The sequence below is a fragment of the Hemibagrus wyckioides genome, linkage group LG11 (genome assembly GCF_019097595.1).
Source record: "Hemibagrus wyckioides isolate EC202008001 linkage group LG11, SWU_Hwy_1.0, whole genome shotgun sequence".
NCBI classification, from domain to species: domain Eukaryota; kingdom Metazoa; phylum Chordata; class Actinopteri; order Siluriformes; family Bagridae; genus Hemibagrus; species Hemibagrus wyckioides.
The window spans coordinates 9,519,305-9,544,561 of NC_080720.1; the positions used below are offsets into that span (position 1 = coordinate 9,519,305).

At 37.1% G+C, this 25,257-nt stretch overlaps 2 protein-coding genes across 7 annotated transcripts; both read right to left on the reverse strand.

Annotated features, from left to right (window-relative positions):
* Window positions 1-1,133: 1,133 nt before the first annotated feature.
* Window positions 1,134-11,151, reverse strand: LOC131362144 (sodium- and chloride-dependent GABA transporter 2-like). The gene is made up of 15 exons (XM_058403949.1): window positions 10,020-11,151; window positions 8,988-9,193; window positions 7,533-7,667; window positions 6,440-6,580; window positions 6,230-6,317; window positions 6,006-6,138; window positions 5,657-5,791; window positions 5,291-5,394; window positions 4,448-4,572; window positions 4,251-4,363; window positions 3,994-4,131; window positions 3,604-3,706; window positions 3,381-3,481; window positions 1,874-2,044; window positions 1,134-1,749 (listed from the first exon to the last, which is right to left on the reverse strand). The coding sequence occupies exons 2-15, from the start codon at window positions 9,187-9,189 to the stop codon at window positions 1,633-1,635; spliced, it is 1,806 nt and encodes a 601-aa protein (XP_058259932.1). The 5' UTR covers window positions 9,190-9,193; window positions 10,020-11,151; the 3' UTR covers window positions 1,134-1,632.
* Window positions 11,152-12,441: 1,290 nt separating this feature from the next.
* LOC131362143 (sodium- and chloride-dependent GABA transporter 2-like) lies at window positions 12,442-24,303 on the reverse strand. Of its 6 annotated transcripts, none has more exons than XM_058403945.1 (15): window positions 23,840-24,303; window positions 21,928-22,133; window positions 21,075-21,209; window positions 20,750-20,890; window positions 19,089-19,176; window positions 18,865-18,997; window positions 18,603-18,737; window positions 18,168-18,271; window positions 17,641-17,765; window positions 17,403-17,515; window positions 17,140-17,277; window positions 16,870-16,972; window positions 16,636-16,736; window positions 15,986-16,156; window positions 12,442-12,724 (listed from the first exon to the last, which is right to left on the reverse strand). In XM_058403945.1, exons 2-15 carry the CDS (start codon window positions 22,127-22,129, stop codon window positions 12,575-12,577), a joined length of 1,839 nt encoding a protein of 612 aa, XP_058259928.1. In that variant the 5' UTR covers window positions 22,130-22,133; window positions 23,840-24,303; the 3' UTR covers window positions 12,442-12,574. The 6 variants fall into 6 exon arrangements, with proteins under 6 accessions (XP_058259928.1, XP_058259926.1, XP_058259925.1 ...); XM_058403943.1 differs by lacking the exon at window positions 23,840-24,303 and adding an exon at window positions 22,403-23,799 and having other exon boundaries at window positions 17,641-17,735; XM_058403942.1 differs by lacking the exon at window positions 23,840-24,303 and adding an exon at window positions 22,403-23,797.
* Window positions 24,304-25,257: the final 954 nt, after the last annotated feature.

A 25,257-nucleotide genomic window follows, 5' to 3' on the forward strand; every position in this document is an offset into this window, starting at 1 on the left:
TGTGGTTATAGCATTAATGACACCATGAATATATCCCCTTTTCATAAAGTATGGCTACTTAAAATGTGTATAGTAGTAATGTACTGCATGTGTAGTAGTAATCACTTATATTGTTATGTAACCTTGGAAATTTGACATAAAATTGGGCCCACATACTGTATGCTTTGAGTCGATGTGTTACACATGATAACTAAATTTGTCTTTCAGTATACAAAAGTCACATGCAGTATGATGTTACTGCTCTTTACTTACTTTAATACTGCTCTTGATCATTAAAGGAAGTTAAACTGAGGCCACTGAAGCTCAACTGTTACTAAATTTAACAAATGCCAAATGTCCACTACACTGTAAAGCTCCTCTAGTACACACACATTTTTCAACTTGTTAATTTATTGACTTTATTTTATTGAAAAAAAACAACTAACACCTAGTACAACTAACCTCATTCCCACAGCCACACAGGGTCATGACCTCCTTTACCTCATTTGAGAGTCAAATGTCATCCCTTTCCTGACCAAACCCACACATTTTGTATATGAATGATTTCACATTAAGAGAGGTCATAGGAACACCTTTAATCAATTCAATTACTGTATGAGCCACAGATTCACAAAGCAGTTATTTGTGCTGTAAATCAATAGCACAAATCTGATTCTTTCTACCAATGAAGCAAACTGCAGTAAATTTATATTTATCCTATTCATCTCACTGTTTAATTACACTGGAAATTAAAAAAGAATAGTGTATCAAATAACAAATAAATATCATTATATTTTAATATAAAGTTACTGGTGTGATCTTTGCTAATACATCCTATTCTATTTTTTGACATTGCAGTAGGATAGGTTTTGAGTAATGAATCGTTCTTTCCATCGTCTTTTTCTGTCCTATTAAAACAAACTAGAAATTGCTGTATTAAGTCTGAGGCTTGATAAAATCAGTGAGGCTTTTAGACGCTAGTTATTGACATACCTATGTGACCTATATTTTCTGTAATTCTCCACTCTACTTCAATCTGATTCAGAACCAGATAAATGGAACAGAATTTATGCATCAAATCATGTCTTACCTACTTTTCCACCCCAAAGAGATCTTACAAAACATAAAGGAATATTTTATTTGTGAAGCAATGAAGAAAATGTCAGGTTCTAAAATATCATTCCAGCACAAACAAACAAAAATCATACACCTGAACAATGTCATGAACAGACAACAACAGAAAAGTTCACAAAAAGCATAACATTCCAATAGGAATTCTGAGCTATTGATTAATTAAATCAAACCTACGTGGCATACCTGGACAACATCTATCAGCTACAATATTTTTTGTTCCAATATTTTTGATCAGACAAAAAAGGGTGGGTTCAAATAAAATGTGCCATGTTCTAAATTGTTTAACAAGTCTAGATATAAATATTAAGTAAAGCTGAAATTTTGAAATTTCTCTCACACTGCTGCTTGAGTTCTTCAGATTACAGCCAGGGGGTGCACCTGGTCTTGCAGTAAGATACACTGAGTAATTGAAACACTTTTTGCAGAAAACTGCTTAATAAATTACAGTATGGGATTGTCATGTTCAGAAGTAAAGTTACAATTGTACATGTACCCCAAAACAAACACCATGATTTTGCTTCAAGGATGTTCTCCCCCTTGTGGTACAACTGTAAAGCCAATCAAATTTGAACAGTTTTTCCTTCTGCTTGAGTTCAGAGGAACTTTTCTTTCTGGGGTGCAGAGAACATGTAATCTCTAAGGATAGTCAAAAGTTAGAAGTTACAATAAGTAATTGTAAGGAACAATAATTTTTAAAATGACAATATGGAATATGATCATTAATCAACATTCTAACAGGTAGCATAAAAAAAAACCATACCTGTCTAAACGAGCCACTGGAGGTGAGGAGAGCATAGATCATCCAAAGTGGAACCAACAGAGTTGAAGAGAGTGTGAAGTACCAGCCAATAGCATAGCCCCACCAGGGGTATTCCATTATATTGTTAAATTTCAGAGGAGTGAATTTGACCAGAGAGAAGACAAATGTACCCTAAAGAAAGATGTCTTTAGAAATCAGCAATAAACTCATACATAGCACATATCTTGTGTCTGCTATGCTGTTATTAATTTGGGTGTAAGCCAATATTGATGTTCTTGCACTCGTGTGTTATTTTTGGTTCCAGAAATAAATGTGCCTCCATTAATGTAGGTGTACCAGGGTAGAAGGCTGTGTGAAATGTAAAATTGGGATTTCCTTTTTCCAACCCCACTTTGGTCTAAAACTACACTTTCATTATTAGCTGCTCTGAAAATTCTTGCTACAAGCATATGCTTTTTTACAAGCAACATTTTTAATACAGTTTTTTTAAAGAAAAACAGTTTTGGGAATATATTGCTTATGTCAATGCACTTCAATACAAATAAGTGATTTCAGTCAACAATTAATACAAACGACTTTTTTTTACATAATAATAGGCCATAATAGACATAATAGGCCTCCAAAACACAGACATTCCCATTTTATCCAGATTTTAAAATACACATCAACAAAGTGAGGGGCAAAAGCGTGCATATAGTTAAGTGAAGTGTAAAGTCCAGGGAAATCCACTCAAATAAATATTATACTGTTAAAACTATCAGATTATTATTATACATGTACATAATATTCAGAAATATCAATGATGTTAGAAACAGCACTTCATACTAGGCCAGAATGAGCCTTCCAGATTGTACCTTAAATTTCTCTCTCTCATTACCCCTAAATAAAGCTGAAAAAAGGGTTTTAAGGGACAGCTTGGCTAAAGTCTGCTCTCAGAAAATATATGTACAGTTTCCAGTTCTGTTAAAAAAACAAAAACAGGCAGTGCACATATCACATTTTGCAGAGAAATCAAGTTAAATTCTGGGACCACTGTGTCTGTTAATAATGTATGCTAATGCTGCTTTTATATGGGATGAAGAAAGAAGTGATTAGGTTTGTTAAAAAATCTGTCTATTGAATGTCAAAAAAGGAAAAAAAGAAGAAATGCTCATTAAATAGTAGTATTAAAAGTATAAAAACACTGTGAGAATTTGTCATTATATTGGCTATAGCTGGACACATTGCCAAGCATTCATGTTTTTAACATGTTGTATCACAATAATAATCTATTTATCCCCTTGTATGTTTTTAATTGTTTGTGAAAAAAACATTATGAATAATGTCACTTTGCTGTAATACACACATCAGGTTATTAACAGGAATGAAATATTATTTTGTTTCATAAAATAAGAAAAAGTGTTTTCTTTCAAAGCCAAACCCTAGGTCACACAGGTTGTCACATAAATGCAGAGAATGCGTATTGCCACAATTCTACATCAGTCGAAACTCATTTTCAGGTACTTACAGTGCAGACAAGAGGAGTGATGTATTTCCAGCAGTACTTTATTAAGAACAATGGTTGATAACCAATCATGTCCTCAATGTTATCATACAGGCGATTAGCCCCTATGAAAAATTAATTCTACATTTTAATCATCATTAACCTACTGAATATATTTTTACTCACTATACACTACTAAATCTGCAGTCTGGAATCAAATTATAACATCTTGATGTGGAGAACTCACCATATACCCATCCTATACTCACTGACTGCAGAATGGCAAATAACAGAAGTGTCATCCCACTGTAGCTATAGTAATCAAACAGCTGGAAAATATACAAGCCACCCTGGAGGATGAGAGTCAGAATATACTGAAAGAGATTACAGCAAAGAATATTTCTGGGTACTTTTAACAATTCAAGAGATATAGGAACTGTTTTAAAAAAGTTATTGGCCAACAAGAAATGCTACCAGAATGTTTTCATGTTGATCTAACATCACTGCAAACAGTGCGCTTTTATGTTGCCTGTTAAAATATAATACTATGGGTTATATAACAAGTCTACATTTATGTTTAAACAGGAAAAGTAATTTCAGAATGACTTCTCAGCCTAGAGCAGGAATGCATAATCACCTCTGTTACCATAACCAGGCCACACAGAAAACACCCCACACAAATAATGAGCAGGAATCCTTCACGGCGATGACCGAAGAGGAAGAATGAGGGGTACATGTCAGTTACAGCAGTCATCATAGCCTCCAAAAACACAAACTGTACAAAAGAGTATTGACAGAACAAAAGTGCTTATGTACTTCTGTACACTCAGATGAACTGAAGTTAAACCATGATAAGATGTGCACAGGGCTGCTTTAAATAGATTTGACACTCACAATGGTGTCCATTCCTATCAAAATAATCATAAGAAAGAAACAAATGGTCCATAGTTGTGGAACAGGCATCATTGCAACTGCCTTGGGGTATGCAATGAAGGCCAACCCTGGACCTGGGAAAGAAAACAAAATTTTTTAGGGTTGCTCCACACATCAAACTGGTTGTAACTTAGCAAATAGATTAGATATCCAGTCACCTGACTCTGCCACTGTTGATATATCTGTCCCCTGCTCATAGGCCATGAAGCCCAGCACAGAGAAGATGGCAAAGCCAGCCACAAAACTGGTCCCACTGTTCAAAAGGCACAAATAAACACAGTCCCTGCAAAGCAAAGATACAACAAGCTGTAAATGACCATCCGCTGTCTGGTTAAGTGTAAAGATTTTGGTAAAGGATGTGTAAAGGAATTAGACCAGGGATGGGCAAACTACGGCCCCTTGGTCCTTTTAATCCGGCCCGCCGAAGATTGGTACAGAATTGTCCAAATCAGATCATATCATAATTATGACTGCATTCATTTGACCTTGTCCTGTAATGCCTGCCGTTCCACCAGGTGGCGCATTAGGCGCGGTGATACATTGACTTGATTTTGCGGAGCCCGGGCTACTCTCTGTTATTACTCTGCTACTGCTCTGAACCCATGTGCAACAATGAGTGGGCCAAAGAAAAGAAAAGTCGACAGTGAGTGTCGAGTGTTTAATAAGGAATGGACAACTAAATATTTTTTCACTGAAGTCCGGTCAAAGGCTGTATGTCTTATTTGCCGAGAAACCATTGCGGTTTTAAAGGAATACAACATCAGCAGTGACTTTTCCACCAAGCATGCTAATTACGTTAACAACCAGTCAACGCAAGAACGGACGGTTACCACTCAGAGGCTGGCAGCTAGTTTGCAGGCTCAGCAAAACACTATAATTGCAATTATTTTGAATTGTATGGCCTGCAAAAATTCAGCTATAGGAACTACAACTTTTCCTGTTATATTGTCATTTAGTAAGCTTTAAGAAAGTAAGATATTAGTAAATTTATTTCCCCTTACTTGTAGCAGTTGTTGTTGTACTTGGTGTAGCTTCCTAGAGCAGTGAGAGTGCCCGTGCATAAACTATAAGACATGAAAATCTGTGTTCCAGCATCCATCCACACCTACATTCCATGAAAGCAAGATTACTCAATAATCATTTGCAGTATAACACAGAAAAAGCAGAAAAGACTTTTCTGCTATATTAATCAACTTGGTCAAGCTCAAACAAGTAAGTGATGAACTACAATTGAAATCCATAACCCCAATGGTAAACTGTATCATAATATCATATCATAACACACAAATATAAACAACAGCTGAAACCATGAATCTGAGTCAGTGGCATATCCTATATCTTAAACTTGGTCAGATTTCTTTATATACCTGTGGGTCTTTGAGTTGTGCAAGATCTGGGTAGAGGTAAAACTTGATGCCATCAATGGCCCCAGGCAATGTGAGTCCACGCACCAACAACACCACCAACATCACATAAGGAAAAGTAGCAGTGAAATAGACCACCTGAGAAAGAAAGAGTTCTCTCTCATTCAAGACCATAAACATCTAGTCCTTCTGGCAGTCTATGACTTTTTATGGACAAACAGACCAATGGACAGATGAATAGACAAATGCAAAAATATTATACCTCCCCCGAATCAGTCTACAGTAAAAAAAAAGGACATCCATTAGTTTCTAATCATCTGTAACTTCTGAATAAGTGTAATGAAGGTCCCACCTTGCCTGTTGATTTTACTCCCTTCCACACACAGAAGTAGCAGATAATCCAAGACAAGAGGAGACATAGAGCCAGCTCCCACCTCACACTGCCCAGCTCATACACATTGCTAGTGAGATTAAGCACTCTCCTCCTGGAAAACATAAGCCATATTTGGGCAATTACCTTTTGATACATTTAATAATACAATGGATTTATTGTAAATACAGTATAAAACAACTCACTCCCAGAACTCTATAACAGGTGAAGTTGCATTCTCTGGTATATTAGAGTAGCTAAAATTGTCCTTTTTATCAAATTCAAAACAGGTTTCTGTTAAAGAGGAAAGACAACTGAATATTCAAAACTTGTTTCTACTACTGCATATGCACATAGTCAATCTACTAGTTAAGTTTAAATTTTGTGTGCTTTCTATTTATAATATGTAAGTGTACCAGTATTCCAGGTATTGCTGCAGTTAGCCCATGGTAACTCAATACTAAAAGAGGAAAAGAGATAGAAGAATGTCCAGGCCATAATGATAATGTAGTAGATGTTGCAATACAACAGGAGCACTACATTTCCATAGCCTATTCCTGTGGAACAAAAGTGGAAAAGATCACAAACTCATAAATGTCAACATACAATCATCAACCAGACTCATTCTTGAAACTTTTACATAAGTGCTGACAACCAACCTGGATTTTGGTTCTTCTTCAAGCAAGACAGCCTGCTCAGTAGTTAACAGTCCCCCATGTTGTCTTTGTATATATTTGGAATATTGTATTTCATAACTGCTTCCCAACTGGCATCATTTGCCTTTTATGTGGTCAGCATGCAGCATGCCTCCACATTTCAGCAATTTCATCTCAAATAGGTTGTGTGTGTGGGCCAATGAGCACACATTCACCTGAAGACATTACCCTTAGGCCTGCCAGAGTGGTTCTAATAACCCTGATTTGGCTGGAAATGTTTATTTGCCTTGCACTGGTGGTTAGTTCTGAGCGGAGCTATCAAATCATATTTCTTATTTAAAGGTATTGAGAAGGAGAATCAGAGGACAAAATACACATGAGAATAGTGAAATGATTCAAATAAATAAATACTAGTGTCCTAATACCTTGAAAATATATTGAGGCTGACAGTCATGATATCATGTTTTGTTGAATTGTTAGCGAAGTGAATTGAATTGTTATGATTATTATATTGATTTGCTAATTGTGCAGATTTCTTCAATTTAGCATTTGGGAATTCACCCATATGATTTGGCTGCCAGCCTATAAGCTAACTCTTTTGTAACAAGATTGTAACAAAACCTTCTAAACTGCCTTCAAATTACGATGTACATTCACTCACATTCATTTGGCTGCTTTTAGCACCATGAAGAAGTCAGAGACTTTGCCTACATACAAGAAAACAAAATTAACCATCCTTAGGCCTATAGTGCCTGGTTCTCTGCATGCTCCAATACAAAATTATCTTAAGGTACTTCAAAAAACAGCCATGTTACCTGTCACGCTTCTTTTAGTTTAAAAGCATAAGAGTCACCTTGAAACAAAGGGCACATTTTCCTCCAGCATGTGATGCTGCCCTGACTGGTGTACTGACCCAGTGATATCTCCAGGAGAAACAGTGGAAGCCCACAGGCAAACAGGAAGACCAAATATGGTATTAAAAACACTCCTGTGGAAGACAGACACAAAGTTTGACATTTGGGTCAAAATGATTTATACTTACCGAAGCATAATGATTGTTCCACAAACCTCACATGGTGCACCACACCCCACTCAGGAGAATGTAATTTGCTAATAAAAATTGTATTTAAGCAGCCAATAAAGACATGAGAAACTCTGGATTCTGAATGAAGTAAATACACATTTGTGCCCATCCACTAATGACTTTGCCAGCTATCTTTTATCATAGTTCTTTCTCTTCTCTACTGCTTTCAGAAGTCAAGATTCCATGTTAATGCTTAGTTGTATCCTTATCAAAAATCATATAACAATTTATCTTCTTTTAGATTTCTGAAATAGGAGCATCAGTTCTACCTGAAATACAAGTTTTAGCCCACTTCAGCAATCCTGTAAACAACAAAACAAAATATGCAGCATTTTCCCTTATGTTGTAGTACTAATTGAGGCATGTAAATGTATTTAGGACATGTTATTTTGAGCCATGTGAAAGCAATTTTCATGATTTATTTCAAGTCTGCCCCTGAAAATTGTTCAGAAATCAATTATTATATAGAACAATCATTAGCAAGAGCAGAAACTTGCCTAAACCAACATAAATATATTATAATATATTAATAATAAATATAATGTGTATACATGGTTATATAAAAGTTATAATAAATTAATATCAAGTTTGCTTAGGTTTGGATGCTGGTCCTGCAGATATGCGAATTGCAGCTGTATCTTTACAAGATTACTGATAGCTGATTTGCTCTACAGTCATAATACAAAAATTGCTAGGTCACATTAGAATCAATACTTGTCACTGTGTAGCTTTGCTAAATTTTGTGTGCAAAACACACTCGATTCTGTATTATATTACTGAGCTGCAACTATTGTCTTTTCTCTTCCTAAAATAAATCAATTACAATATGGATGGTATTATAAAGCAGTGGGAATATGAATGCAGACCATAAATTTACTACTAATATGATATCACTGATTAAGATTTACATATTAGAAAATTATAGTCTTTTTCCTGTACATAATTAGCATTTATATTTTGAAAGCAATAAAAACAAAATGTCATAGTATCTAGCAAGCTCTTCCAAGCCAACAACATTAATGAACTTTAGCCTTCTAGTTATACCTGATGTTCCAAGCCATATGTTCTCATTTCATTTCACATTAGATGTGTTTGACCAAAATTTTATTATGTCAAATATCTTTCAGTAACAAAATTTCACTTAAATGTACTTAATTTATACTCTGAGGCATTACTGAATACTTTTTAATATATTTAATATGAAATACTATTTTGTAAACTTACCACCTCCATTCTTGTAGCACAAGTACGGAAACCTCCAAACATTTCCTAGTCCAATGATTTGTCCAGCAACAGCCAGTAGAAATTCAACTTTACATGACCACTGACCTCTTTCTTTAATTTTGTCTTTTGTATTAATTCTTCCTGAGCTTGAGTTTGATTCTGGTTGGAATAAGTCCATCTCTGGATCATTATGCGTCACCATATCACTGGAAGGAGGCAAAAACATCTTTTTAAGAAAAAAATGTGTCTTTTTTTTAAAGAAAGAAAGAAAGAAGGAAGGAAATACATGCTTTAATTATGTAGCTATTATCTAAAGTGGATTTCAAAGCTTTTGTGATTGGGGTTTGAAAGTAAAATGTAAAATCTTACATATTTTTTATAGTCCTTCAACATCTTTGTCCTATACATCTGCTAGAATTAATAATACATGTAATCTTTCTTTATTAGATGGATTCTGCTTAAATCAATTAAATGCACCTCCACTGTTCAGACCCAAGACTGAAAAAAAATTCTGGTTGAAATATACTGGAGAATTTCATCCACATACATGCAAACTTGCATTAATGCCTTTGACAAAATTCTGGGTTATTTTTCTTCTATTTATGACCCTTTATTTATTGAGAATTTGAGACAGAGTAGATTCAGCTGTCTCCAGCTTTCCACTACCACTACTAAGAATGGCTGTAATGACATATATTATTAAATTCATAAAAGAAATAAATGAAAAATAACCCACCCAACATGACAGCATAATTAGATTAGTCAGGAATATAATTTAGACAGTTTGAAAAAACTGCTATATATGCTATAGAAGAAGAAGAAGAAGAAGAAGAAGAAGAAGAAGAAGAAGAAGAAGAAGAGAAAAATGGTAGAAACATGAATCTATTTATTTTCTTTTATTATCTTTAAAAAATTATCTTTAAAAAATTATCTTTAAAAAATGTTCCGCCGAAAATAATCATTGAGTATGCTTTCTATGTCATTTTAAACGTATGAGTAAAGAAAGTGGTAAAAAAAAATACTTGAGGATACCTGATGGAGGGAGACAGAAGTTAAAGAAGCTGAACAGAATTCCTTGGATTGCTGCTTAGCGTCCTTGGAATAAACCATTAGCTGCACATCATTCTGTTATATATCAGGCCTCCAGTTGCTGAAGTAGATGGGTACAACTGGTTGAACAGCTTTTCCTCTGTGAGGCATTTGTATTTGATAAATTGTGCAAGGAAATTTACAACTTGAAAGGTTACCGATTTCAAAATTAAAATTATTATTAGTATGACGTAGGACTAATAGAATGACAATCTTTTTTTTTGTTTTCCATATTGCGCACAAAATGTCCCGGGTTGATAGGACACAGTAAACCAAAAGCATGTAAAAGCAAGTCCACTTTACCTGATGGAGATTGAGGCATTTGGCGTTCTTGATGTATTCCAAATATTTGTGATCAGTAATCACCTGAAATGGGAATCCTGCACCCTCAAGCCAGTGCCATCACTCCTCCGGGGCTGCATTGATGGATAGAAGTTCTTTACTGACGGCATCATAGTTTGTCGAAGTGTGTGCTTGGGTCAGGATTCTTCAGGATAGGGGCTGTAGTAAAACAAGTTTTGAGTCTCTCAGAGGCTGCCTTGGTGGCATTGGTCCAGTGAAGTTTCTCTGGTTTGCCTTGTAGCAGCATGGTGAGGAGAGAGGTCACAGAACTGTAGTACATGATAAATTGTCTATAGCAATTTGCACATCCTAGAAAAAATTGCAGTTCTGTACAAGACAGTGGTTAGACCAGCCATGCTGTATGGTTTAGAGACAGTGTCACTGAGGAAGAGACAGGAGTCAGAGCTGGAGGTAGCAGAGCTGAAGATGTTGAGGTTCTCTTTGGGAGTGACAAGGTTGGACAGGATTAGGAACGAGTACATCAGAGGGACAGCTCATGTTGGACGTTTGGGGGACAAAGTTAGGGAGGCCAGATTAAGATGGTTTGGACATGTTCAGAAGAGGGAGAATGAGTATATTGGTAGGAAAATGTTGGACATGGAGCTGCCAGGCAGGAGGCAAAAGAGGAAGGCCAAAGAGGAGGTATATGGATGTAATAAATGAGGATATGAAGCTAGTGGGTGCAAGTGTTGAGGATGCAGAAGATAGGGATAGGTGGAGAGAGCTGTGGCTACCCCTAAAGGGAAAAGCCGAAAGAAGAAGAAGAAGAAGAAGAAGAAGAAGAAGAAGAAGAAGAAGAAGAAGAAAACATTGCAGTTCCTTGATTGTTTCTGAAATTTTTATCGATAAAAGCCTGGAACACCGCTGGCACATTGGTCAAGCCATATGGCATTTCCACATACTCATAGTGCCCCCTATTGCTGTGGAAGGCGTTTTTCCATTCATCCCCCTCCTTAATATGAAAGAGGTTGTAGGCGCTTCTCATGTCCAATTTGGAGAACACTCATGCTTCCCTTCTAAGGCCACTGTGACAAGTGGTATGGGGTAAGGGTAGTGCACCATGATGGAATTGCTAATTGATGCATGGGCGGAGTCCACCATCTTTCATTTTCCACAAAGAAAAATCCTTTTCCACATCGCAGGGGGCGATGTGGATGACCGGGTGTACCCAGTCACCAGGGCTTTCTCTATGTACTCTTCCATGACATTACTTTCTGGAACTGACTCTCACTTTGGCACTTTGAAACTCGGCACTTTGGTGGCATGTTATTTGTTAGCAAGTCAATAGAACAGTCCCAAGGATGGAGAGGGGACAGTTGATTCACTTGTTCCCTTACCAAAGACCTTCATGAGGTGGCTGTATTCGGTGGGGACTGTCACCTGTCAGTGGGGATCTGGACTCTCCACGGAGGTTGTCAGGCATGACCAGCTCAGATTGTTGTGGAAACGCTGGTTCAGACAATAGGGGGACCACTGGGTGTGTTCTTAGACCCACCATGACAGGTTGGGGTTATGTAGTTGCAGCCAGGGAAATCCCAGGATGATGGGGTTTGATGGAGAAGAGATGACATAGAGGGTGAGTTCCTCCATGTGAAACAGTCCAATTTTAATGGTTATTGGAGTCGTCTGGTGTGAGATGTGGCCATCTCCATGGACCGATTATCTGGATGGGAATGGTCATGCATGAAAAACTAGAAGTCCAGCCCACTTAAGACCTTTGGTTTCTTGGGCCAGGTGGTGCATTGGTGACCAGACTGTACACAATGAAAGCATAGTTAAAGATGAAGATGGCACTGGTGTTCCTCTGGGTAAACACAGTTCGAGTTGAATTCTTTGAAGTATTTGGTACTAGGCTATGGGGTGCTGCTGGTTCTTTGTTTATGCGTCATGTTGTCCAGGCAAACGGCCAGGGTGATGAACTGAGTCGTTGGGTGTAGTCCCTCCCAGAACACAGCACAAAGGGTGGTGTCATTCCACCTGCTTTGAGCAGCTAGGGTTCTGAACTTCACCATGTAGTCCACTGAGAGAGCACCCAGTGCTTTCCACCTGTTAGATGTCCAGTTGGTGGGAAGAGAAATTGTCACACTGTTGCAGGAACACTGACACAGTGATCCACCAAACCGGAGAATTTTTCAGGAAGCACCATAAGAACTGGCTCACCATGTGGAGCTGGAGCTGGCACAACCGTTGGTTGGCCCTGTTGCTTCTGCAGCAGTTTCTGTAGCAGTTGCTAACTCACCTTGGTGAGCAATGATGGCCTGCAGCTGTGTGATGTCTGCTGGATTCACCTCTGTCAGCGAAGCATTCTGTAAGGCAGAAGAAAAATAAGCCATATGCAGTTTAAAAATCCACACAGCAAACAAATCTAAAATGTAATCCAATGCTCAAATTCAGAAGACAGGCAGAAGATTTATCAACCAGTTTAGCAAACAATAGGTAAACAAATCCAACATGCTATGCAAACATCAGAAAAACGAACAAAAAACAAAGCTAGGTCACAACAGTGGCAACAGTGGCAATAAAAATGGCTTGGTATGTCTCAAACAGAACAATACTTCGCACTGAATGTTGACGTGCATGCTGTTTACATGACCGTGAAACCCAGAATTGACCTTGAACCAGAAGTGGTTAAAACTCAGGTGACGGCTCCCTCTCGTGGCTTGGAGGGGGCAAGCACACAGATTAATAAGATAAATTGTAAGTGTTTGTTTTAGTCTTGATTTAGAAATCCTAAAAAGGGAGAACATCTGATGTCTAATATCCAGTGAATCCAGTGAATTACAATAATCTAATGTGAGATAATGAATAATTTAATCATGAATAACTTTTGTCCTGAAAAGAAGGAAATTACTTAATTTTAGAAATCACTAAGTTCATTTATTTTTTCACAATGTTTGCTGATCAAATCTGAGGAGAGTTTCAAATAAAATTTCTTCAGCCATGGGGGATAGCAGCAGGCATTGTTGCTGCCTCTCAGCCTTAGGCAAACAAACAAAGCTAATAGCACAAAGTTTGCCTATGAAATAGATGTTGAAAGACAATACTGCAGTCAGCAAGAAAAATGCAAATCAGTTAGTGAGCACTCATACACACTTTATAAAAAACACCTGTACACCTGCACATTCATGAAGTTATCAGGTGGGAGTAGCAGAATAAAAATAAAGATCACTGGCTTCAGTTAATGTTCACATAATGTTCATAATGTTCAAAAATCGATCTACAGCCACAAAACTGGTCCCACTGTTCAACAGGAACAGATAAATATAGTCCCTGCGAAGCATAGATACAAAAAGCTATAACTGACCAGCTAAGCTATCTGAATATGTGTAAAAATAGCCAGGAATTGAACAATGAAATTCCCAGAAAAAAAGCTCATCCCTCCCTCTGGACATCACTCTGGAAAATATAATTTGCATTATTTTCCATACTCTGTGGTATAGCTGTTTTCTGGGGCACTCATTATCATTAATATAACATCTAACATTAATAGTAGTAATTCATTTGTTACTAAAAATGCATGTTAATTTAGATTAGTTAGTGAGCACTTATAGACACTTTATAAGGAACACCTGTACACCTGCACATTCATGAAGTTATCAGGTGGCAGTAGCAGAATAACAATAAAGATTATTGGCTTCAGTTAATGTTCACATAATGTTCATAATGTTCAAAAAATCGATCTCGGTGTCTGCATGTTGTTATTATAGACTTCCTGTCAGCTCTGACTAGTCTGGTCATTTTCCTCTGTGATGTCTCTCAACAACAAGGTGTTTGAGACTGCTGACTCTCCACATACAGGATGGTGTTTTTTTTCTGCATCATTCTGTGTAAATTCTAGAGTGTGTGTTAACCACAAGTTAACCACAAAACTCTCTTGTCCATCCTCAGGAGTCTTGGAATTTGTGGAACAGCATGGGAATGGTTTGCTTCCTACCTGGATGGTCACTCATATCAGGTAACATGGAAGGGATTGACCTGCTCCACTCAGACTCCCTATTGATGTCCCACAAGGCTCAGTACTCAATTCGTCCACTGCAAATGATCCAAAATGCAGCTGCACGGCTTGTTTTCAACCTGCCTAAGTTATCCCACACCACCCCTCTGCTGCATTCCCTCCACTGGCTTCCAGTATATGCACGCATCAGATTTAAAACACCAGTGCTTGCCTACAAAGGCAAGAATGGACAAGCACCATCTTACCTCAAAGATCTTATTACTCCTCGCACTGCACCTTATATTAATGTTAATATATTCATTGATAGAGACTTAAAGCACTTTTGTACGTCGCTCTGGATAAGAGCGTCTGCCAAATGCGGGAAATGTAAGTGTAAATGTGTGTGAATCCCAGGAGATCAGCATATTCTAAAATACCCAAACAAGCAGTCTGGCAACAAAAAACAATACCACGATCATGGTCAGAGAGATTACACAATCACAGCTCAGTGCATTAAATTATGCAGATTCAGGTCGAAGAGTTTGGTTAAGGTCACACAGGACTCAAATTTACACCTGCTGCAATGACTGCAAAAATGGCACACATAGCAGAAGGTTTCAAAGATTCATGGATCAAAGATGGTGGCCAAAGTCTCAAAAATAGATCTCCAAAACTGAGTCAGCTTTGTTCAAATTAAGAACGTGTGCAAAAGAACGGCAGTGGCTTGCTCACATCTGTCACATTTTGAGTTTGGCATCTATTTTACTAAACATGCTAAACAACAAAAATGATTCTTTGTGCTTATCTTTATCAAGGGTGCCAATAATTGGGGGCCACTTTAGATAGTCTGTATTGTCAGAACACAGAGGAATTTATTTAAACAAGAACTAACTATCACACTGTCATGAAACTATTGTAAAAAAAAACAAAAAAAAAAACACTGCCTCTGCTGTCATTACATCAAATATACTTTATTGATTTACTACTGGCCTACATTGCAAAGATCTGTTCATTGTATATGCTGTCAAATCAGTTGCAAAATTAATGTAATGTTTTTTCATTTTGCAAAAACAAAAATAATTTGGAATAAGTAATTCCATTCAGAAGAAATGTGGTCTTGCTTATATGGAGTAACATGAAATATAATATTGTCTTAAAATTTTGCATGAAATTGCTTAACAAATGACTGTGTTGCATTTATGTACAATGAGACAAATAGTTCCCTCACAGCTGACAAGTACCCCAAGTACCCCATCTGTAATTAAGTAAGAATAAAAGAAGAATAAAAATATTCTGTCGAGGGTTCTCTCTGGTGAATAGGAGGGGGAACTGCAGGTGGCGCAGTAACACAATCTGCTTTTGCTTCAAGGATGTTCTTGCCCTTGTGTTACAGCTGTAAAGGCAATACAACTTGAATAGTTTTCCCTTCTGCTTGAGTTCAAGGGAAGTTTTCTTTCTGGGGTGCAGAGAACATGTAATCTCTACAGATGATCAAAGGATAGAAGTTACAATAAGAAAGTGTAAGGAATAACAATAAGTAATCAATATCTTTGGATATATTTCCTTTGTTAAGTCTATAAATAAGGAAGAGTGTAAGTGTGTTAATCATTCAGTGTTCGTTCATTGAACATACCTGCCTAAACGAGCCGCTGGAGGTGAGGAGACCATAGATCATCCAAAGAGGTACCAGTAAAGTTGAAGAGAGTGTGAAGTACCAGCCAATAGCATAGCACCACCAGGGGTATTCCATTATATTGTTAAACTTCAGAGGAGTGAATTTGACCAGAGAGAAGACAAATGTACCCTAAAAAAAAAATACACTTTTAAATTCATAACCTGTGTTTTCATGTGAGTAATATTTCAGATTTCTAGTCATTCATTTGTGGTCTATGTGTGGATAAGCATTATACAAACTGCATTGTACCTGTACCTGCAATCATTCTTATTAACAGCTGTGTTATATCACACATTTATAATTATATTTATCTAACAGAAAACACTGTTTGAGGCTACTTTGTGCAAAAAAGACTATGAATTATATGACAAATTAATAGCTTGAAAATAAACATGAACTTAAATGAATAAGTAAAACTATGAGAAAAAATGTTTATTATTTAAAATGTCATGAAGCACATGCTTGCAGTGTAGGGCAGCAAAGCTACTGTACATGAAGCCATGATTACACAATTTAGGGACCCTGCATCTACTATCATTAGTAGATGTGTTGAGTCAATAATTTTATTTATAGTAACCAAAAGTCAAAACACATTTTCAGGTACTTACAGTGCAGATTAAAGGAGTGATGTATTTCCAAGAGTACTTTATTAAGAAAAACGGTCGATAGCCAATCATGTCCTCAATGTTATCATATAGGCTATCAACCCCTATGAAAAATGAATAGTACTTTTTTATTAACATTATTAATTTACTGTATTCGCTATACACTCACCTTTCTGCAAACTGATTCTGCAGCCCAGAATCTTCTCAAACTGTAAATGCTTTATGTGGCAAACTTACCATACACCCAGCCTATACACACCGACTGCAGAATGGCGAATAAAAGAAGTGTCATCCCACTGCAGCAATAGTAATCAAACAGCTGGAAAATATACAAGCCACCCTGGAGGATAAAACTAAGAGTCAGAATGTGAGACAAGATGATCACAAAGGTGTTAACTTAAATTTCGATTGGAAAATCTATGGATTTTACATTATTTCACATTTTCAGCAATGATAAAAGAGTGCAAGATGGCATTTTATTAAGGATGGTAAAGAAATAATAATGACCTCTGTTACCATAACCAGGCCAATGAGGAAGCTCCCAACACAGATAAAGAGCAGGGTGAGTTCACGCCGATAACCAAGGAGTAAGTAAGAAGGGTACAGGTCAGTTATAGCTGTCATTAAAGTCTCCAACCCCACAAACTAAACAAAGAGGTGCAGGAAAAAATACATAAGAAGAATTACACTCATGCCACATGCTTTATACATTAAAACCATTAAAACATGGACAGTAAAGAATGCTTTAAATTTAATTTATTTCTGCTGACCTCAGTGTCCAAGCCTAGCAAAACTATCATTAAGAAAAAACAAGTGGCCCATAGTTGTGGAAGAGGCATCATCGCAACTGCCCTGGGGTATGCAATAAAGGCCAATCCTGGACCTGGAAAATCAAAATAAAATAAAGGTAGATGTAGATAACACTTGTATATGTCCAACACATCAAACCTCCTGGGTATGTGTATTAGCTGGCACTAGCTGAAGCAGATAGGTTAAATATCCAGTCACCTGACTCTGCCACTGTTGATATATCTGTCTCCTGCTCATAAGCCATGAAGCCCAGCACAGAGAAGATGGCAAAGCCAGCCACAAAACTAGTCCCACTGTTCAACAAGCACAGATAAATACAGTCCCTGCAAAGCATAGGTACAACAAACTGTAACTCACCAGCCAAGCTATCTGAATATATCTGAAATTCCCAGAAAAAAAGCTCATCTCTCCCTCTGTCTTTTGGTTTGTAATCATTTGGAAAATATAATTTACATTCTTTTACATATTCTGTGTTATTGCTATTTTCTGTGGACCAAGTACTCATTTTTATTAACATTACATCTAACATTCATTTGTTCATAAAAATGCATGTGTTAATTTAAAGTTCAAGAGGTCTGCTTGTGTGTGTGTGTGTGTGTGTGTGTGTGTGTGCTTATCATTTGATAAAACTGATACAAGGCATCATAAGTTCCCAACACTGGCCCTGTAAACCCTAACTCCCAACCACACCACACCCTACCCCAAAATTAGCTAATTTCCCTCACTTGTAGCAGTTGTTGTTGTACTTGTTGTAGCTTCCAAGAGCAGTGAGGCAGCCCATGCACAGAGCATAAGAGTAAAAAATTTGAGTTCCAGCATCCATCCACACCTACATACCATGAATAAAAAATTACTCAGTAAGCATTTGTAGTATAATACAGAAACTGTAGGAGACTCTTTATTGATCCAGTTAAGCTAAAACAAATGACTGAAAATTACATCCACTGCAAATTTACACATTGTTTTTTTTTTTTAGTTTATACTCATAAATATACAAAAAAAAGTGTATTCATAAACAAAGATACTGTATTTGGACACTACCACACAAAAAATCTTTCTGTGCGCTTTTACCATTGTCCCTTGTAGCCTAGAAACATAGTGAACATGCTTTTTCTAAAGCAGGATCCTATATTTTAACAAAAATTAGTTTATATTACTACCTGTGGGTCTTTGAGACGTGTAGGATCTGGGTACAGATAAAACCTGATGCCATCAACAGCTCCAGGTAACATGAGTCCGTGCACCAAAAGCACCAACAACATCACATAAGGAAAAGTAGCTGTGAAATAGACCACCTGAGAAAGAAAGAGTTCTGTCTCATTCAAGCCCAGAAAAACAACTTGCCTTGAGCTAATTTAAAAGGTCATCCATCAGTTAAGTCCATCATCAATGTGTTCTAAATAAGTGGTATTAGGTTCTCACCTTGCCTGTTGATTTTATTCCCTTCCACACTGAGAAGTAGCATATGATCCAAGACAAGAGGAGACACAGAGCCAGCTCCCACCTCACACTGCCCAGCTCATACACACTGCTAGTGAGATTTAGCACTCTCCTCCTGGAAATCACAAACCATATTTAGGTGATAATCTTCTGATGTTTGTAATAGTACATTGGATTTATTGTAAATATAGTATAAAACAACTTACTCCCAGAACTCCTTAACAGGTGAAGTTGCATTCTCTGGTATACTCAAGTTGCTAAAATTATTCTTTTTACCAAATTCAACACATGTTTCTGTTGAGGACAGGAGATACATTGTTCACAATGTTCATGATTTTTTTTAACAGATAACATATATACTACTCACAAAAAGTTAAGGATATTCGGGTTTCGGGTGAAATTTCAGGATGCACCTAAAATGCACTATAACCTTTACAGGTGAACTTAATTTGACCTTCTCTACACTTTTGAATGCACATGTCCAACTGTTCAGTGTTTCAGTACTTTTTGCATAACTTGCTGTTCTCTAACAAGGTGCTTAATGGCAAAATTCACAACTGGAGTTTGATCCATGAACTGACCAGTAAATTCTGGTTCAATTAGAATTGGTATTTAAACAGTCCTCTTCATCATGCTGTTCACATGTCCAAGACGACACCTAACAGTTGATCAACAGTACCTCACCATTGCAAGGCTTCAAACAGGATGTTCTCAGAGGGAAGTGGCCACTGAGCTTAGAGTGTCACAGAGTGTCATCAGCAGGTTGTGACAGAGATACAGAGAGAATGGAAGAGTCACAGAAAGGCATAGAAGTGGACGTCCTTTGGCCAAATCCCACGTTGATGACCGCTTCATTGTGAACAGTGCCCTGCAGAACAGGATGATGAATGCCACTCAACTCCAGGCACATTTAAGGGAGGTGAGAGGCACCCAAGTGTCACGTCAGACCATTCGAAACCGTTTACATCAGCGTGGTCTGCGTGCTAGATGACCTGCATGGGCCAGGGAGCATTTAAGCTGGACGAGGGACCAGTGGGCCTCAGTGCTGTTCTCTGATGAAAGTCGATTCACATTGAGCAGAAATGATGGCCGCAAACAATGTTGGAGATGTCAAGGAGAGCGCTATGCATCAGCCACTGTTGTCACCAGACGAGCCTTTTTGGTAGTGGTGGTGTTACAGTCTGGGCAGGTGTGTCTACTCAATACAGAACTGTCCTACGTCTTGTGAATGGCACAGTGACAAGCCAATACTACCTGAATAACATCATTAATCCAGTCATCGTGCCCCTGCATGAACAACACAGGCCTAATTTCATCTTCACGGATGACAATGCTCCAGCTCATCAAGGTTGCATCATTAGGAAACGGCTGCTGGAGACTGGGGTACCTCAAATGGAGTGGCCTGCACTTTCTCCAGACCTGAATCCCATAGAAAACCTGTGGGATCAGCTGAGTCGCCGTGTAGAGGCTCGTAACCCTGCACCCCAGAACCTCAATGACCTGAGGGCCGCCCTTCAAGAAGAGTGGAATGCCATGCCTCAGCAGACAGTAAGTCGACTCGTGAACAGCATGAGACGTCGTTGTCAAGCTGTAATTGATGGTCGAGGGCACATGACAAATTATTGAGACATTGACATTTTTTGTTGTGGTAAACCCACCACTGTTGTTGGCTTTTACTTCAATAAATTGTTTGAGATGAGGAAATCACCATTGCATGCTTCTACTTAAATACCCTACTTTCATGATATAATATTATTTTCTATAAATTTCACCCAAAAGCCAAATATCCTTAACTTTTTGTGAGTAGTGTATACATAGTCACTATACTAGGGATGGTGTGGTTTGTATTAATAAAATAAATGTGTACCAGTGTTCCAGGAATTGTTGCAGCTAGCCCATGGTAGCTCACTACTAAAAGAAGAAAAGAGATAGAAGAATGCCCAGGCCATGATGATAATGTAGTAGATGCTGGAATACAACAGGACCACTATGGTTCCATATCCTAATCCTGTAGAATAAAAAAAACAAATTCTTGAACCTCTCATTGCTCCTTATTAGATGTTAGATCTCTTCAGGCCTATGGTACCTGGACCACCTGCACACTCCACCTTTAGATTTTTCAAAGTTTCTTTTGGAAAACAGCCATGCTATATTTTACATTAAATATTTTACATTAAACAGTAAATTCTCACCTTGAAACAAAGGGCAAATTTTTCTCCAGCAGCTGATGCCACCCTGACTGGTGTACTGACCCAATGATATCTCCAGGAGAAACAGTGGAATGCCACAGGCAAACAAGAAGACCAAATATGGTATTAAAAATGCTCCTAAGGAAGACAGAGACCATTTTGAACACATGGGCCCAAATAATTACATTTATAGAAGCATAATATAATATATACACTTTACTATAATCAGAAAATAAGCAAAATAATTTGATTCACCTTTACTGTATAATTTAATTGCTGTGAAAGCAGGTCATGCTTTAAACAGACAAACTACATCAGAAGAAGAGTAGAAACTGGGCATGTATGCAAATGTCATAGTTTTATCTTTGTCAGCTTAATGGAAATTGATTGCTGTTACTTATACAGTAATGCAAAAATTCTTTGGTTACAAATAATATCAGTCATTGTACAGGTTTTCTGATTGTCCCTTGGCTGATTTTACTATTATGATCAGACAGTAAAATAAAAGAGATTTATTCTTGTTATTAGCTTTGTATTAAAGCACTCTTTAATTTTTAAATCTGATTAGTCAGAAATTGTTGATTAAATTTCTATAATAGCAGTTTGAAAAATGGAATCTTCACTCTGTTGCGGTTTAGGAAAAAGCTTCCTCTCCCTGAATGCCAGCAAAGAGACTGAGCAGGAGCTCCATCCCACATGCCATTCAGGAATAAGACTAGAATTTACCTGTGTGATACACTGAGGCATTGCTGGAAACAATGATATAAATTTCAACAAAAGATATGACACTGATTTCTTAATCATTTGAATATGGTAAGGATCTTTAAGAAATACCATGTACATTCTGTAAACCTACCACCTCCATTCTTGTAGCACAAGTAAGGAAACCTCCACACATTTCCGAGGCCAATGATTTGTCCAGCAACAGCCAGTAGAAATTCAGCTTTACTTGACCACTGGCCTCTGTCTCTAGTGTTCCCCTTTGTATTAACTCTTCCTGAGTTTGAGTTTGACTCTGGAAAAGACAAGGCCTCTTCTGGATTGTTATATACTGCCATATCACTGTAAGGAGGTAAAAACATAATTTTTTAGGAATATCTGCTACTAACACTACTACTCTCATAAAATGAGATCAAAGAGTTTGGCAGTGTTATTAAATGAGTATTACTTCAGCTGTTATTTTTCAATAACAAATCATTTGCTTAATAACTGTCAATAACCAAGTGTTTGTTCATGTTTACAGTTTTTGGTTTTTGATGCTTGCTCGCCCAATATTTTTTTAATCTCATTTTGCTCTCTAATATCCTGTTTGTTGATTACTCCATGCTTACCTGCACTTGCATGATCCTCTCAGTCTCTGTCCTAACTGAAGTGTAGTGGAGAAGTGCATTAGCATGAACAAAGTTAACAGCAATGCTCTCTAAAAAAATTTTTCCCAAATTTGGAATTATTCTGTTTGGGTATGTCTTAAGAGTTTTAAGGGTTCATCAGCCAATTAGGGTCCAAAAAATGGTTCAAAACTCTTCATTATAAGGAACCACCCTGTTTTATGGTTCTACATAGAATCTTTAAGGATTCTGTTAGAGAGACAACCTGAGACCTTTATTAGTTTAGAATGTACAGATGCCAAAAATGCACTTTGATGGAAGCTTCAGGCCAATGATGGTGCCACCTCCAGCTTTTATAGTATTAAAAACATTTGTGTAATTATATAATGTTTTTCAAATAAAAGTAAACCCTCATAAAGTACAACCCACATAACCCACATAAAGGATCAAAATGACCCACCATTCTGCTAAATTTCCCCACTGTGGGACGAATAAAGATTTATCTTACCTTATTTTATCTTCAATCTGGAAAACGTTTAACTAATAGTTAATTATATGTATTAGTTAATTGTTGAGTTAAATGAACAATCATCAACTCAGTGTTCTAGATTAATGGACAACACATCTTGCTGAGTTCATTAATCCATCATGTGTTCTGTTTGAGAAGTTTTTATGAGACTAAGCCATGTATAATACCAACTGTCATAAAGTTTAAACACAAATTAATTAGAAAGACATAAAATCAGTAAATTTACCACCAAGCACTAAATTAAATGCAATGAAATCTTTTCATCTGCACTGTACAGTTTTTGTTACCAAATATCTTACTTATTCTAGAAACATAAAACTGTCTGACTAAACCTGACTAAATCATATTATATAAAATATAGGTGAGACTGCATAAATAAGCTCGCCAGTACACTAATACTTATACAATCTTACCTTGAATCTGATTGATCAGCTCGCCACTGATTGGGTTTTGTAGTCTTAAGCACTTTAAAGTGATACATTTGGACCATAATTTAAACTAACATAGGCTATAATTTAGGACAGTTGATTAACTAGTTACAGAATTTGCATTTTCACTGGCAAAATACCCGTGATCTTTCTTCTTTTTTACATTTGCAGTTATACAAAATACAGATCTATTCTGCCTTAAAAAATAGTGTGCATTAACAGCCATGTTTGCATCCACAAGATTACACATAAAACTTTAAACATGAACGGTAACAAGGTGTGGTTAAAAAAATTGTTAGTCAGGACTGTAAATGCAGAAAAAGAGTTTACAAAAATGTTTATCAATAATAATAATAATAATAATAATTTCAGTAATTAGTATCTACAATGATTTTGTAACTAATATAATAGCAGAGCACATATTCTATGTCATTTCTATTGAATGAGTAAAGAGAGAAAGTGAGAAAGATTAGTTTAGGTTACCTGGTAGAGGCAGTCAGAAGTTAAGGAAGCCAATGTTGGACTGGTTTCCCTGAAGCTAAAAGCTGAAATCTAGGGTGATTTGTTACAATTTTGTTACTGCTTAGCTTCCTTGAAATGAAAACATTAACTGCTTATCTCGCTTTTACATCAGTTAATGAAAGGATGTGTGCATGTGTGTTGAACAGCTTTTCATATGTGAGTCTAGATGTCAGAAAAAAGTATTTGTATACTTTGACCAATGTAAAATCAATTTTATATTTAATAATATCTTTTTTAAAAATCATATAATTATTGAATGATATTAATATGAATTTACTATTTATACTGGTGGTAATAGTAGTAGCAGTTAATGGCATTAAATTCATGATACTGTAAATGTCTATTCTAAGTTGATTCACATATTTGATTTGCTTAGAGCAAATGTGTGGTGCCATTTGAATACACACACACACACGCACACACACACACACACACACACACACACACACACACACACACACACACACACACACACACAGTGTTAGTTACTGAGCTGCAGGTGAGGAGTCTTCTTGTTTTATTCAGTTGGCACCACACATTTGCTCTAAGCATGAATGCTATGGGGAACAACATAATAGTCCACTAGTATTATCAAATTAGCATTATAAAGACCCTCACTAGGTATTTGCACTGTACTTTCTTGAGCTTTATTAGGGCCCAAGCACTAGCAGTGCGAAGGGACCTCTTGTTCTTCTAAGGATTTTTTTTTTTTTCAATCATCCGGGCACTTTTGGGGGTCTTAACATGCTCAAAAACTCATGAAAATCAGCAGACAGGTTGGAATCTGCGGCCATTAGGACGTCACTGTGGCTCGGCCCTGGGCATGGCACACACCTGTCACAGCGTCCCCTGGAAAATCTTGCTGCATAGCTGATACACACTTGCACGTATCCATGTAAAACTTGGTACACACTTAGATGTCATTGAACTGAACAACTTTCACGTTGCATGTCATTAAGTCTAATCCACAGGAAGTGAGTTATTTTGAGTTGTTTGCAAAACGCACCCAATGGAATTTGAAATACTCCTCCTACGGAATTGATACAACCGCTACCAAACCCAGGCTAAAATGATCTCAAGACATTGATAATGCAAAATTGGTAAGGGATTTTTGATCTCAAACGGTTCAGCCGTGAGGAGCCCTTACACTTGTGGCGAATAAAACAAAACAGGAAGTAGCTATTAACTTCTGTGTACATTAAGTGATCTACATGAAACCTTAGGATTATGTTAAGCATTGAAAGCTGATCATACAGATATAACTGTGAGTCTCGGTAATAGCGCCACCAACTGGCAGCAGGAAATGTGTCATTTTTTGAAATCTCTAATATTTTGTCCTTTACTTTCACCTGATTTGTCTCAAAATCAGTCAGAATAAT

Coding starts and splice junctions, on each gene's coding strand:
- LOC131362143 (XM_058403942.1), bottom strand. CDS start 22,467: ATGCTAATGCACTTCTCCACTACACTTCAGTTAGGACAGAGACTGAGA. Junction 20,891..21,074: donor AATTTGCCCTTTGTTTCAAG/GTGAGAATTTAC, acceptor TTTATTCTACAG/GATTAGGATATGGAACCATA. Junction 17,516..17,640: donor ATCAACAGTGGCAGAGTCAG/GTGACTGGATAT, acceptor TTGATTTTCCAG/GTCCAGGATTGGCCTTTATT.
- LOC131362144 (XM_058403949.1), bottom strand. CDS start 9,189: ATGGTGACGCATAATGATCCAGAGATGGACTTATTCCAACCAGAATCA. Junction 5,792..6,005: donor GAGTAAAATCAACAGGCAAG/GTGGGACCTTCA, acceptor TTTCTTTCTCAG/GTGGTCTATTTCACTGCTAC. Junction 4,364..4,447: donor ATCAACAGTGGCAGAGTCAG/GTGACTGGATAT, acceptor TTTCTTTCCCAG/GTCCAGGGTTGGCCTTCATT.